This window comes from Schistocerca serialis, chromosome 12 (genome assembly GCF_023864345.2).
Source record: "Schistocerca serialis cubense isolate TAMUIC-IGC-003099 chromosome 12, iqSchSeri2.2, whole genome shotgun sequence".
Classification (NCBI taxonomy): domain Eukaryota; kingdom Metazoa; phylum Arthropoda; class Insecta; order Orthoptera; family Acrididae; genus Schistocerca; species Schistocerca serialis.
This window is the reverse complement of record NC_064649.1, coordinates 132,879,413-132,894,411: the sequence shown is the minus strand read 5'-3', so window position 1 is coordinate 132,894,411 and position 14,999 is coordinate 132,879,413. Positions and strand designations below refer to the sequence as shown.

At 48.9% G+C, this 14,999-nt stretch overlaps 1 protein-coding gene across 1 annotated transcript in view; it reads left to right on the top strand.

Annotated features, from left to right (window-relative positions):
* The first annotated feature begins 2,029 nt into the window (after positions 1-2,029).
* The window catches only part of LOC126427999 (uncharacterized), a 331,430-nt gene continuing 318,460 nt past the window's right edge, over positions 2,030-14,999 (top strand). Inside the window, exon 1 of the mRNA XM_050089883.1 lies at positions 2,030-2,901. Within this exon, the coding sequence (XP_049945840.1) occupies positions 2,030-2,901 (872 nt within the window). The remainder of the gene's footprint in view (positions 2,902-14,999) is intronic.

Genomic DNA, 14,999 nt, shown 5'->3' with positions numbered 1-14,999 from the left:
TATTTTTTCTTGATAATGAGAACGAATTCTCAAAAGGCGTCATACTAAGCGTGAAAAAGTACTCAACTAGTGCAGTGTTTCGTTATTTAAATCATTAATGACATTGCTGCAGGCTATCTGAAAACATCGATTATGATGAATGAAATTAAGAAATGGCATTTGTTAAATGAGGATCGGAAATACAAATATGAGGGCATATTGAAATGTTGGTTCTCCGATTCTCAAATAATTTTCGTTGTTCCTGATGTCCTCGCGCTGTAGTTCTCGTAGCCAATTCTGATGACCACTTCGACGTTCTCCTCTCGCTATCGATGGTTTCACCCACCGTCGTTTCCATTTCTCATTCCTTTCGAGCACTACGGTCGCCACGAGTGTATCCTGTTGTTAACTGTTTGGAAACCGTTCCCGAATAAGTGTGAGGAAGGTTTTTCAATTGTGTAATAGCACTAGCGAAGTACGAGGGGGGACCCAAAAGAAACCGGATTGTTGTCATAAAAATTTATTGATGAACCTTTTTACAAAATTACTTCAGTCAGCTTCAAAATACTCTCCATTACATGCGATGCACTTGTCAAGTCTCTTTTACCCACTGTTGGAAGCATGTTTGGAACTCTTCGAGTTTGACATTGTCCAGTGCCGTTTGCGAAGCTGTTTTTAGCGCCTCCACATCGTCATAACGCTACCCTTTTAGCGTTTTTTTTTTCATTCGTGAAATAGGAAAAAGTCGCACGGTGCGTGGGGAACGACAGACCACCTCTGATATGCCAAATAGTGGGTCACTCGTAAGGCCGTGTGTGCTGGAGCGTTGGCGTGATGCAGAAACCAGTCACCTGATCGCCAAAGTTCCGTGGGTTTCCTCCTCACATCCTCTCGCAGACGCCTTAAAACATCCAAGTAAAAGAGTTAACACTCTGGCCAGGGGGGTACGAATTCTCGAGGCACAGTTCCACAAACATCAAAAAAGACAATGATCATCGTCTTCACATTTGACCTCACTTGCCTTGCTTTTTTGAGTCTGGGAGAGTTGGGAGTCCTCCACTGGCTTGACGCTTGCTCGGTTTCTGGGTCATACCCGTAACACCAACTCTCATCCCCTGTAATGACTTTGTTCAAGAAGTTTGGATCACGTGCAATCTCTGTTTTCAAGTCCTGACACACATTCGTGCGGATGGTTTTTCGCTTCTGTGTGAGAAGGCGAGGAACAAATTTAGCAGCAACACGTCTCGTGTGCAAATCCTCACTCAAAATCCGCTGGCACGAGCTCCAACCGATTCCTGTCTCTGCTGAAATTTGGTCGATCGTTTGGCGACGATCCTGGTCGATCTTTTGGCAGACCTTTTCAATGTTCTCCTCATTTCGCGATGTTGAAGGGCATCCAGAACGAGCTCGGTCTTCAACACACATCTCACCGCGTTTAAAGAGCCCAAACCACTCGAAAACCTGTGTGCGGCTCGTAGCGTCCTCCTGGAAAGCTTCCTGAAGCATTTGGTGTGTCTCCGTTGCAGTTTTTTTTAAGCAGGAAACAAATTTCACACACAGTCTTTGTTCTTTTAAAGTTGCCATAACGACTTCGCAGAGGTAACCCGTCAACAGTCAGAGAAACACAATACCGCACTTGCACATTCAACTCTACACTGACGCCGTCTACACAGCTGTTTCATGAAGGTCTCTACCGACACCATCTTGCGTGAGAACCCTGCATTACGTCTACGAGTGGCAGCTCCCTCGGAGTCCGGTTTCTTTTGGGTCCCCCGTAGTTTCGTCAAAGAAGTTTGACGGAATGCTTGCCAACGCGTGCGTTTGTTTGCGCCGACAGTACTACATTGCTGAAGTCACAGAGAAGTGCGCTGAGGCCTCTGTTTATTGGCCACTGTTTTAGTACGTCGTCACCTGCGCCGCTAGGGAGGTGGTTTAGGAGTACGGTTCGGACGTTATTAGCCCGGTGTGTGTTGCAGGGCGCGGGACGGGCAGCGGCAGTGAGGCAGCGCGGCCGCGGCCAGGTGTGGCGCGGCTGTGATGTGGCAGCGCCATGGCGGGAAAGCCCGACCCCCAGGCCTCGCCCCAGCCGCCGCCCCCGCCGCAGCCGGCCGGCCTGCACAACGTGCTAGTCTACGTGTCCAGCGACAACTTCGCCGCCTACGCCGTCAACCACCACCACCAGCAGCCGCACCACCAGCACCACGCCCACGCGCCGCAGCCGCCGCCGCCGCAGGCGCCGCACCATCACCACAGCCAGCCGCAGCAGCAGCAGCAGCATGTGTACTGCCAGCAGAACGGGGGCGGCGCCGCCGCCGCCGCGCAGGCCGGCTTCTGCGTGGCCGCCGCCCCCGGCAAGGGCCGCCTGCAGCACGCGCCCTTCGCGGCGCCGCCTCTGCCCCTCAACGGGCTGGTGCCGCCCCCGGCCGCCCTGTACGGCGGCGCCGCCGCTGCCGCCCACGGGGGCGGCGGCGCCGGCAGCCCCGGGCCCGGCCCCGGAGCCGCCGCCGCCCACAACGGCTTCCCGCCCCCGCCGCAGCCGCCGCCGGCGTGCGCCGCCCCCGACGGCGCGCCGCTGCCCCCCGGGCTGTGCCTGGTGGGCGGCCCGCTGCCCGCCTGCTCCTCGTCGTCGCAGCAGTTCGTGCTGGGCGGGAAGCTAGTGGCCGCCTCGCAGGCGGTGGAGGCGGCCGAGCTGGCGCTGGCGTCGCCCGCCCCCGGCGGCCCTGCTGCTGGCCAGCAGCGCGCCGCGCGCCCCGGGGGCGGAGAGGCGGACGCGGCGGCCTTCCCGGGGGGCGGCGCGCCGCGCTGCGACTCGGTGCGCTCCGAGACCAGCTGCAGCTCGCTCAGCTCCGGCTCGGCCGACTCGCAGCCTGACGGCGCCGCCCCCGTCGTGTCCATCTCGCTGCCGCAGCCGCAGCCCCAGCCGCAGGCGGCGCGGCCGCCACCGCCCCCGCACCAGCAGCAGCAGCAGCCGCCACCACAACAGCAGCAGCAGCAACTCATCCTGGCAGTCCACCCACACCCCCACCCCCACCCTCAGCAGCAACATCAACACCAGCAGCAGCAGCAGCAGGTCCAGTCCGTGGCGCCTCCACTCGGCTGGAAGAGGCTGCACATCGGCGGCTCCATCGTCTACGTCAGGTACGTGTGAGCTGCCTGCAATCTGTCCTACACCGTAGCTCTCAGGGTTAAATCCTGCCTGTAGTTCGTACACAACTTTCCCACTAGAGCGCGCCCCGCGAAGCACAACAGCGCAGGCGCAGCGCTCGTCCGTCTCCGCACTACCAGATGGCGCTGTCTTAGAGATGGACCAAATTCTGCTTCCGCCGATCCGCGTATTAATATGTAATGGAGCCAATGAGATTGCTGCTAACGTAGAACCTTTTCTCCTCGCGGATCACACTCGCGCAGTGATACCTGAACGCACAAGGTATTATAACGAGTGTACAGACCTCCGATCAGTCAGTCTGCACCAGTTCTACATTAGTCGGTACCAGTCTACAGTCGAGTTTCAGTCTGCGCCTAATAAGATTATCATATTCCTGTACATAGCCATGAAGAGAAATGTATAGACACTTTGTCAAGTATCAGAGATATGTGAGAATAAGATTACGTACCAAGACCAAAGGAACTCTGGGTGTTGTGTGCTGTCCTTAGGTTAGTTAGGTTTAAGTAGTTCTAAGTTCTAGGGGACTTATGACCACAGCAGTTGAGTCCCATAGTGCTCAGAGCCATTTGAACCATTTTGAACCAAAGGAACTTCAGATTGTCAATTGTAAATAGCATCCAGAATCAAGTTACGTAAGGTTTATGCTTGTTACTATTTTAATAAATGTGTGTGAAAATTAATCAAGTTCTGTTTAAAGTTGGTCACCGTCAATCTGCTACTCTAAGCGTGCAAGTGGTATTTCTATCGTCTGACCTAACGGCAGAAGATACACGCCACGATAAGACCATGAGACATATTGCTGACACTCGCCTACTTCGTTAGAGCGACAAGTCAAATAATTGGCGGTTCGCGCATGCCCACCCAGACGCGGGAGATTCCTGCGTTACCAGTTGTACGCACCAAGAGAAGCAGCGCCATAGTATAGTTCGCAAACTTACGTTTAGGGGGGAGCGCGCAGTTTATGAAGTAAAGCCACCACGGCCGCATTAACCCTTTCGCTGCTACAGAGACGTGCTCCCCGCATTCTGCGATGTGCGCGGTTTTGTCATCATTGCACTGCTCGCCTGTGCAGACACATGGTGTTTCGACTGCTTTGACACACTTTATCATTCGATTTCACAAGAACTATTTGGGCCAAAAATTTGATTTTTACACATCTTCTTGACTGATACCTTCTCCCCATGAATGGCTTAATTTTGTTTCGATGTTCAACGCAGTTATTGTGCAGCATTAAATGTAATACACCATTGCACGAAATTTTAAAGAGTTTGCAGAGGTAAAAGTCCATAGTGTATACTTTCCGTACGGTCGATTTTAGTTGCCACTGGAAATTACAAAAAATTACATTCAAACGAATAAAATTCATGAAGTAAGACACTTCAATATTGTTTTTAAAATAAAGAAAATATTTAACACCGATTAAGGTTTGAACTCGAAAGCATTGGTTTAGCAGCCATACGTTTTAACCATTACACTAACGCAGCTCGTCGTCCAATATTTCTCCCGGAGGACTTTAATACAGCACGCAAAATACCGACAAACACTGTTGATATGATTATGAATTACTCACGTTTCGTCGAAGTACAATAGGAAATAAACAATTACCGCTGTTCTTTATTGCGAAAAAGCGGTTAGTGAAAATGATACACACACCTTTCCTTGCTGTCGCCTGAATTACGAGGTTTATTGCTTGTTTGGTTTAATTAATTAATAGAATATGAAGCAATTGGTATAAAGAATGCTTTTTCCAAACTTCCTATAAAAGAAAGTCTGCTATCAAGACATTGCTTTTGTTCAATTACTTATTTTATTACTGAACATTTCTAAAACTGAAGACACTCGTCTGTGCTCTGCACTGCAGTCGAGCTCTGGCAACGTCGTTCTCTGCTCATTGGCTGACTGTGTTTTGTGACGTCAGATCCGCAGAACGAACCTAAACTCGGCCGCCGTCGTAAATGACGCGCACTTTAGTCGTCAATTGGGGGGGGGGGGGGGGTTTCTAGGAAACCTGCTTTCTCAGATCGCTAGACGACATTCAGAGAAATCTTCTTAATGAGTTTTTTTTTGAGAGAGCACTCAGTCTTCAGGCCACGAGTGGCCTACCGGGACCATCCGACCGCCGTGTCATCCTCAGTGGAGGATGCGAATAGGAGGGGCGTGTGGTCAGCACACCGCTCTCCCGGTCGTTATGATGGTTTTCTTTGACCGGAGCCGCTACTATTCGGTCGAGTAGCTCCTCAATTGGCATCACGAGGCTGAGTGCACTCTGAAAAATGGCAACAGCGCGTAGCGGCAGGGATGGTCACGCATCCAAGTGCCGACCACGCCCGACAGCGCTCATCTTCGGTGATCTCACGGGAACCGGTGTATCCCCTGCGGCAAGGCCGTTTAAGGAGTTTTATTACGAAAAGTAAATGACAATACTTAACTTTGAGTAACCTGTAGATGTGTCACAAGCAAAGGGCGACATACAAATAAGAAATCTCTTCAGTATAACAATTCCCAAGTCGCTGCTATACCAGTCACTAGTCTTCAAGCTGCTCTAGAACTGGCTGCAACCAGTCGGGAGCATCGCTTATGTCCTCTTCGCATAGAGGCCGCTGCTGTCGCATTGTCATCCTGGAGATGGGTCGGTCAGCGCACAGTTGACTAAAGTCTTCACAGCCCTCTCTGATCTGTCATTCCCGATTGACGTGCCGGCACTTCACCTTATGCTGTAACACTCAGACATTTACTTCCACAGATAATCGCCCCACATACGTCCTTGCACCCTTCACCCCTGGTACACGTTCTTCCAGACACCACCTCCTTCGGCGCCCCCCCCCCCCCCCCACACACACACTCTACACCCACATTATGCCCCTCCCTCCGCCCCCCCCCCCACCAGCACAAATTCTTATTGCTCCTTCCACACACATTCTTGACGTCTTACACTTGCACACATTCTTGCCACCCCCCCACCCTATACACGTTCTTGTCCTTCCCCCCCCCCCCCCCTCCACATTATTGGCCCCCAGCTGCGCAGGGTAGCCGAGCGGTCTAGGCGCCTTGTCATGGTCCGCACAGCTTCCCCCATCGGAGGTTAGAGTCGTCCCTCGTGTGTGTGTGTGTGTGTGTGTGCGTGTCGTGCTTAGCATAAGTTAGATTAAGTAGTGTGTAAGGTTAGGGGCCGATGACCTCAGCAGTTTGGTCCTATAAGACCTTACCACAAATTGTACTTGTTCTTGTCCCTCCCTCCCTGCTCGTATTCTTAGTCCACACTGTACACGTTCTTGCCACTCCATCCCCTTCGCAAGTTCTTACCGTCACACACCCCCCCCCCCTTTCTCTCTTGCAAACATTCTTGTCACCCCCTGTCCCCATCTCGCACAAGTGTTTTGGCCCCCTGGGCCTGCATACGTTCTTGTATGTCCCCGCCCCCAAACAATGCTGCGAATCCTCGTATATACCTACGAATTCGTGTACTAACTCTCCTTATACTCCACAATAAACTCAGCTCATGAGTTTTCGGTTAAGTGGGCTGAGGCGGAGACGGCGTGTAGGGTCTCCGAGCACACGGAGACGGCGACTTGTTAGATGACGTCATAGGGCTCACCGTCGAGTTTACGGCGCTCATTCCCGATCTTTACTCCTGAACACTTGCACCGACATTTGGTCATTGCTTTGCGCGATAACTGCAGTCACCCACCAGTCGCTAATCCCAGCTGCTGCGTCGTACAGTTTCACGAAACATAGTGCCTGTACCCGTGCAGTATTTCCTACGAGATTGACCGGCCTTACTCTGAAAAAATGCAGCGTGAACGCCGTTTTTCCAAAAACTTAGATTAAGGCTCTTTTAAGGTTTGCAGTGTATGACCTTGGCTTGCATTGCCTACCGCATCCTGCCACACTTCAGACAGGCAGAGAAGGGCGTGGAGGATCGGTGTGTGGGTGGATAGCATCAGCGTCACACAACAGCCAGGCAAATCTATGATTGCAGAACACTGTTTTCGCCTCGGTCATACCATGGCGCAAAGCCATACAGAGATTGTGGCCTGCACCTGCAGGAACTGACATGGTGTTAAGGGGCCCTCAAACGCTCACTGTTTGTTGTGCAATAATGTTGTGTTAACAAACTGCGCGAAAGTCCGAGAGGCCAAGAACGCCACAATGTTATTGTGCAGTATTTATGCCCAGGACACGTCCGGTAGAACTCTGCCTTCGTAACGAACATGTCGGTGTTGGACGATGTGCAGCTCGTATCAATTGTTGTTTCTCTTGCAAAGCACAAGAAGAAACAATGCAGAATGGACGAGGTAAAGTCTGAAAAGCTCCCAGTAAACATTTCAACTAGACCAGGGGCTCCTTCACTGCAATATAGATTCGTAAGAAGCAGCAGCAGCAACAACAACATCTGCTGCTGCTGCTGCCATTTAAACAAGTGGAAGTTATAATTTATTGTGTGCAGATACTGTTTTCTATGTAACAACTATTGCAAACGAAATAAAAGATGACTGAAAAGCTGTATGATGATATGTCCTTTCTTTTGCATGAAAAGAGAAAAGCGTGTATTCTCACTGGACAGCTGATCTGATCCTGTTTGCCAATTCTGAGAACAACAACAACTGTAAAATAAAAATTCATCTTTACTGTCATGACACAACGATCTTCACTTCCCTTTGCTATTGCGGACAAGGAGGCATATGGCAGGAATTTCACTTCTCAGAGTATTGCATGGTGCTTTAACATACATTCTCCAGCACACTCTTTGATTTTAGGTCATGTATTTTTTTCGCTTATTTTTGGAAATTCGTTCGGAGCAAATTGAATTTCTCTTGGTCTCAGCAAGAACTACTCTTACACGGTACAATATATTGAGTGAGATTCTACATTTTTAACCTTCTGAAGCCTCCGTCAATATAATGCGTTCTCAGACAGTAGATGTCACAGAGGAATAAGTATAGAGGATGTGAGGGCCCTTTAACTAAGGAAGCTGTTTATATTAAACTTTTCAGTGACGTTATAAACACAGATGGTGCTATTTGTCCAAATTTTAGTTGAACTCCTGCTCTCTTTTTTTGTTAGTACAATACAGGTATGGAATTAGAGCCACTCCTTCACTTGTTTTGTGTGTGTTTTCATATTATGTCTTTTAATTTCGGGTTCGGCACGTTCTATCGATGGAGATTAAGCGATAGGATGTTACTGTCCTATTTTTTGTAGAACCTAAGAGAAAAACTACACACCACGAAGGAATTATCTGAATGCCGGCGGAAATCGGAAGATGTAGTGTACATGTATGTTGTTTGTTGTTGTGGTCTTCAATCCTGAGACTGGTTTGATGCAGCTCTCCATGCTACTCTATCATGTGCAAGCTTCTTCATCTCCCAGTACCTACTGCAACCTACATCCTTCTGAATCTGCTTAGTGTATTCATCTCTTGGTCTCCCTCTACGATTTTTACCCTCCACGCTGCCCTCCAATACTAAATTGGTGATCCCTTGATGCCTCAGAACATGTCCTACCAACCGATCCCTTCTTCTAGTCAAGTTGTACCACAAACTTCTCTTCTCCCCAATCCTATTCAATACCTCCTCATTAGTTACGTGATCTACCCACCTAATCTTCAGCATTCTTCTGTAGCACCACATTTCGAAAGCTTCTGTTCTCTTCTTGTCCAAACTATTTATCATCCACGTTTCACTTCCATACATGGCTACATAGAGACAAAAAAAAATTTCAGAAAAATTGTGTAATTTATTCAAGGGAAGGATCTTCACGAATTCAGCAAGTCACTAACGCGTCGGTCCAACGCTGGCCCTCATGCAAGCAGTTATTCTGCTCGGCATTCATTGACTGAGTCGTTAGATGCCCTCCTGAGGAAAATCGTACAAATTCTGTCCAGTTGGCGCATTATATTGTGAAAATCCCGAGATGGGTGGAGAGCCCTGCCCATAATTCTGCAAACTTTCTCAGTTAGGGAGAGACCTGTCGACCTTTTTGGCCAATGTAGGGTTTGACAAGCGCGAAGACAGGCAGTAGAAACACTCTCCGTGCGCGAGCGGGTGTTACCTTGCTGAAACGTACGTACGGGATTGGCTTGCCATGAAGGGCAACAAAACGGGGCGTAGAGTGTCATCGACGTACCACTGCGCTGTAAGGCTGCTGCTGATGACAACCAAAGGGGTCCCGCTTTGAAAAGGAGCGCCCGGATTCGCCCTGGGCAGCGGTAGGACACCAACCTGACGGTTGTGCGCTTTACGGCCCGAGAGTCAGGGGTTTCCATAGCGGGACCCATTTGTTCCCATCCGTGGCTGCGTTACAGCACGCCGGTACGCCGGCGGTACTTGGCTCCTCGTCTTGTCGCCCTTCATGGCAAGCTATCCTGGGCGAGATAATGCCCTCCCGCACACGGCTAGAATTTCTACTGCTTCCCTTCGTGCTGCCATGCCCTGCCTTGACCAGCAAGGCCGCCAAATATCTCCCCAATTGCGAACGTTATTATGGGCAGGGCTCTCCAACTGGCTCGGTATTTTGACGGTCTGATCGCCATTTGGACATAAATTAGCGTGGTGTCCCTCAGGACGACATCCAAAAACTCTGTCAATTTGTGTCAAGGCAGATAACTGCCTGCGTAAGGTCCAGAGGTGGACCAACGCGTTATTGACTCTCTCAATTTGTGAAGATCTTCCTCTTGAATAAATCGTCCAATTTTTCTGCATCGTAATCATTTGTTTGTATATGTACATCACATCTAACGATTTCCACCCCATTCACATAACGCTTCTGTGGTACGTCTCTTTTATATTAGATTGTATTTTATAGGACACTGTGACACTGTTAGTCGAGCTTTTCATATTACTGTAACTGGTTCCTAACAGCCAGTTGTCGTCTCTAAGACTGTAGTAGAAAAAAAAGAGGACATGTAGAATCAAATATTCGAGATTCGATAGATGCAATTATTCTTTGTCTCCCTATTTTATCTATAGACAATCTGAAGATGGCACTGGCTGGTAGATACTCGTTACGAGATTATGAAAACCTCGTGTGATAGTGTCTGTTGGTCCAACACGCCAGGGAACATCGGCTGATAAGTACTTTTCAATTTCAATAAACTTCACGGACAGCCGTATACTTTAAGCTATTTTATTTTATTCTGAAAGTAAGCGATTTTGGCAATTCATTTTGTATTCTTCAGACTCAGTTGCTGTCACGTCTTCGTATGAAGCATTTGTATAACGATATCCAGTGTTTTATGGCGCTATACGATAAGTTCGTTTATTTGGGCGAATACGTATCGGGCCTTAAGATAGCAAAATGAATAGCCGAAACTGCTTGCTTTCAGAATAAAATAAAATATCTTAAAGTATGGGACTGTTGTTGTTTACTGATATTGAAAAGCCATGTGATTGTATCTTACTTAAAAACACTGTAGACCCAAAACATTCTGGCCAACTGCGTAATGGTTTGTTAGTTAACACTGAACGTGTTAAACACACGTGTCACAGTAAAGGGTGCCCATACTGACCCGCTCTCTGGCGACAACACAGGCGTATGTTCCCGCCTGCAAACGGTCATTAAGATGCCGACTGGCGTTCTGCGATAGATCGTCCGAAGAGTTGTTGTACTCCACGAAGAGCAAGGTGCGTGACAGCAGCCACATGTGGGCGTGCACTGTCGTGCTGGAAAAGCACACCACCGTCCTGTCGAAGAAAGGGTGGTAGCACGGTGATGCAACACCCTGCGAAGTGAAGTGTAGTGGGCACTGGTTAGTTCACGCTGCAGAACCATCATATGTAACCGCGAGTTGTAACTGATACCCTGTGTTGTGGAGGGGGCATACTGTTGCTGTGGTCTTCAGTCCAGAGACTGGTTTCATGCAGCTCTCCCTGCTACTCTATCCTGTACAAGTTTCTTCATGTCCCACCTTCCTCTCCCTCTACGATATTTACCCTCCACCAGTACTAAATTGGTGATCCCTTGATGCCTCAGAACATGTCTTACCAACCGATCCCTTCTTCTAGTCAAGTTGTGCCACAAACTCCTCTTCTCCCCAATTGTATTCAATACCCCCTCATTAGTTATGTGATCTACCCATCTAATTGTCAGCATTCTTCTGTAGCACCACATTTCGAAAGCTTGGAGGCGGGATGCACTCTAGAATAAGCAGCTCACCAGGTCCACGCCATACACGTATACATCCCATCCCTCTCATGCGGAAGGAACCTACTCTCATCAGTGAAGGCAACAGAACGTCATCCCTTTCTCCAGACAACTGTCGCGACACCAGAGTAGTGTTCTCACAGACACACCTGATCTTAGTTCTGCTGCAGACAGTGGTCCGTGCACAAATTTCAGTTTGAATTTCCTGCCGTATCGTAGTTCCGCCGGACGTCACGATTGGCATTCTTGAAAACCATAGGCATCTAGGAAACAATCAGAATCTCAAAATGGCCGAGATGTTGCGGACAAGAGCGGAGTACAACCGAAGAGCCGCGATTATCGGAAGTCTTCGCGCTGGGCTTACGCCTATTGAAATATTTCGATTTTTCGGGTACCCGAGATTGACTGTTAACGATATTGTGGCCAAGTACTCGTATAATGCCTCGGAGAGGTCGGGAAGGTTTCGCTGAGCCTGCGAGGAAGATTGATTCGAGGAAACGCGTGTCACGAACTGCGGCAGTCATCGAAAAGGCTCAGGCGCTGGTTTCGGAGGGCACGGGCCAATCGCTGAGGAAATTGGCATCAGTTTTGAATTTTTCCCGTATCGTTTTCGTACTTGTCCTCTCCAATACGACCGACTCCCGGTTGCATGCGATATTGAATGTCAGCGAGCGAACAATCTACATCTACATTTATACTCCGCAAGCGACCCAACGGTGTGTGGCGGTGGGCACTTTACGTGCCACTGTCATTACCTCCCTTTCCTGTTCCAGTCGCATATGGTTCGCGGGAAGAACGACTGTCTGAAAGCCTCTGTGCGCGCTCTAATCTCTCTAATTTTACATTCGTGATCTCCTCGGGAGCTATAAGTAGGGGGAAGCAATATATTCGATACCTCATCCAGAAACGCACCCTCTCGAAACCTGGCGAGCAAGCTACACCGCGATGCAGAGCGCCTCTCTTGCAGAGTCTGCCACTTGAGTTTGCTAAACATCTCCGTAACGCTATCACGGTTACCAAATAACCCTGTGACGAAACGCGCCGCTTTCTTTGGATCTTCTCTATCTCCTCCGTCAACCCGATCTGGTACGGAGCCCACACTGATGAGCAATACTCAAGTATAGGTCGAACGAGTATTTTGTAAGCCACCTCCTTTGTTGATGGACTACATTTTCTAAGGACTCTCCCAATGAATCTCAACCTGGCACCCCCCTTACCAAGAATTAATTTTATATGATCATTCCACTTCAAATCGTTCCGTACGCATACTGCCAGATATTTTACAGAAGTAACTGCTACCAGTGTTTGTTCCGCTATCATATAATCATACAATAAAGGATCCTTCTTTCTATGTATTCGCAATAATTACATTTGTCTATGTTAAGGGTCATTTGGCTCTAACCACTATGGGACTTAACTTCTGAGGTCATCAGTCCCCAAGAACTTAGAACTACTTAAACCTAAATAACCTAAGGACATCGCACACATTCATGCCCGAGGCAGGATTCGAACCTGCGACGTAGCGGTCGCTCGGTTCCAGACTGTAGCGCCTAGAACCGCTCGGCCACCCCGGCCGGCAAGGTCAGTTACCACTCTCTGCAGCAAGTGCCTATCCGCTGCAGATCTTCCTGCATTTCGCTGCAATTTTCTAATGCTGCAACTTCTCTGTGTACTACAGCATCATCCGCGAAAAGCCGCATGGAACTTCCGACACTATCTACTAGGTCATTTGTATACAGGGTGATTCAAAAAGAATACCACAACTTTAAAAATGTTTATTTAATGAAAGAAACATAATATAACCTTCTGTTATACATCATTACAAAGAGTATTTAAAAAGGTTTTTTTTTTTTCACTCAAAAACAAGTTCAGAGATGTTCAATATGGCCCCCTCCAGACACTCGAGCAATATCAACCCGATACTCCAACTCGTTCCACACTCTCTGTAGCATATCAGGCGTAACAGTTTGGATAGCTGCTGTTATTTCTCGTTTCAAATCATGAATGGTGGCTGGGAGAGGTGGCCGAAACACCATATCCTTAACATACACCCATAAGAAAAAATCGCAGGGGGTAAGATCAGGGCTTCTTGGAGGCCAGTGATGAAGTGCTCTGTCACGGGCTGCCTGGCGGCCGGTCCATCGCCTCGGGTAGTTGACGTTCAGGTAGTTACGGACAGATAAGTGCCAATGTGGTGGCGCTCCATCCTGCTGAAATATGAATTGTTGTGCTTCTTTTTCGAGCTGAGGGAACAGCCAATTCTCTAACATCTCCAGATACTGTAGTCCAGTTACAGTAGCACCTTCGAAGAAAAAGGGACCAAAAACTTTATTGGCTGAAATGGCGAACAAATGTACAACTAAATGAAACTTTATAGCTCCCTTAATTCGCCGACAGATAGTGCTTAGCTCTGCCTTTTGTCGTTGCAGAGGTTTAAATTCCTAAAGTTGTGGTATTCTTTTTGAATCACCCTGTATATTGTGAAACGCAACGGTCCCATAACACTCCCCTGTGGCGCGCCAGAGGTTACTTTAACGTCTGTAGACGTCTCTCGAACAATGCGTGCGATGGCAGAGGAGGGCCTCATACGAGCCATTTAGTCGAAAACTTGCTCTCGGATAAGGTTGACATGTTCTGATCAAAGGAGTTCTGGGCCCCGGATAGCCTGGATTTAAATCCCCTCGGCTACTTTGTTTGGAGCGCAGTGGAAAGAGTTACCAATAAGAGGAGGCACCCTGATGCCGCATGTCTACGCACCGCTATTGAAGCAGCATTCGCGAAAATGGACAGCGCCGGTTCGAAGAGTGCGTGCGATCGCTGAAGGACAAAATTGGAGACGGTCATTGCGGCTGAAGGGGGTTACATCGAGTATTGTTAGTCTTGAAAGATACCACTACTTATCTGTATAACGATTTTCATTTTTGTTTTAACAAATTTGCTTTTAAAAAAAGTTTCATTTATCCGGATTTAAGCGCCGCACCCTATATGTACTCATCGGTGGGGCATGGTTGCCTCCTATGTTGAAAACACTATTCACCTCTTAAATGGGCACAGTTACTACCTGCAAAACACAGGGCGCACAGGCATGCCTCTTCACTGTCATCTGATCGCCAAAGACAGTGGCAAATGAATCGTGAACACTGCAAGCGCTCAGTGTACGCTGGTGCCATTAAACACTGTCCTTGAGGATGTTGCAATTATTTCCGGCAGTGTGCGTTCCGTACCGTCTCACGTGGCGTGGCTCAGTGTAACTTGCCATGCATAGCGACGTCTGGTTGCGTTCTCGAAAGTGACCGTGTGTTCACCTGTAGAAAGATGGGCGCTTAGCGAGGCGTTACCAGGCTGCGTTATTCGAACATTCGACACGCCGGTAGGAGCTCAAGTTGCAGGCCGTTACATCGCTAGGGCCTGCCGCGCATGCGCTGCACAGCTTTCTCCGCCGCTCCCCTCCATCTTCCCTTTTCTTTCCTCCTGCTTCCTCCTCCCTTTCTTCCCTCCCGTCGACACCGTGACACACTGCTCCGCTCTCCTCTGCTACTACTGCCGCTCGCCCGCTCCAGCGCACACCAGCCCCAAGTTGCATCAACAGCTTTTTTCCCCTCCTTTTCTCCGTGTCTTTTCGTACCTGTCCTCCCCACTACCACCGGTTGCATGCAGTTTTACAACTAAGGGTAATAATAAAGGGCACGTTTAGGATAATAAAGGGAATATA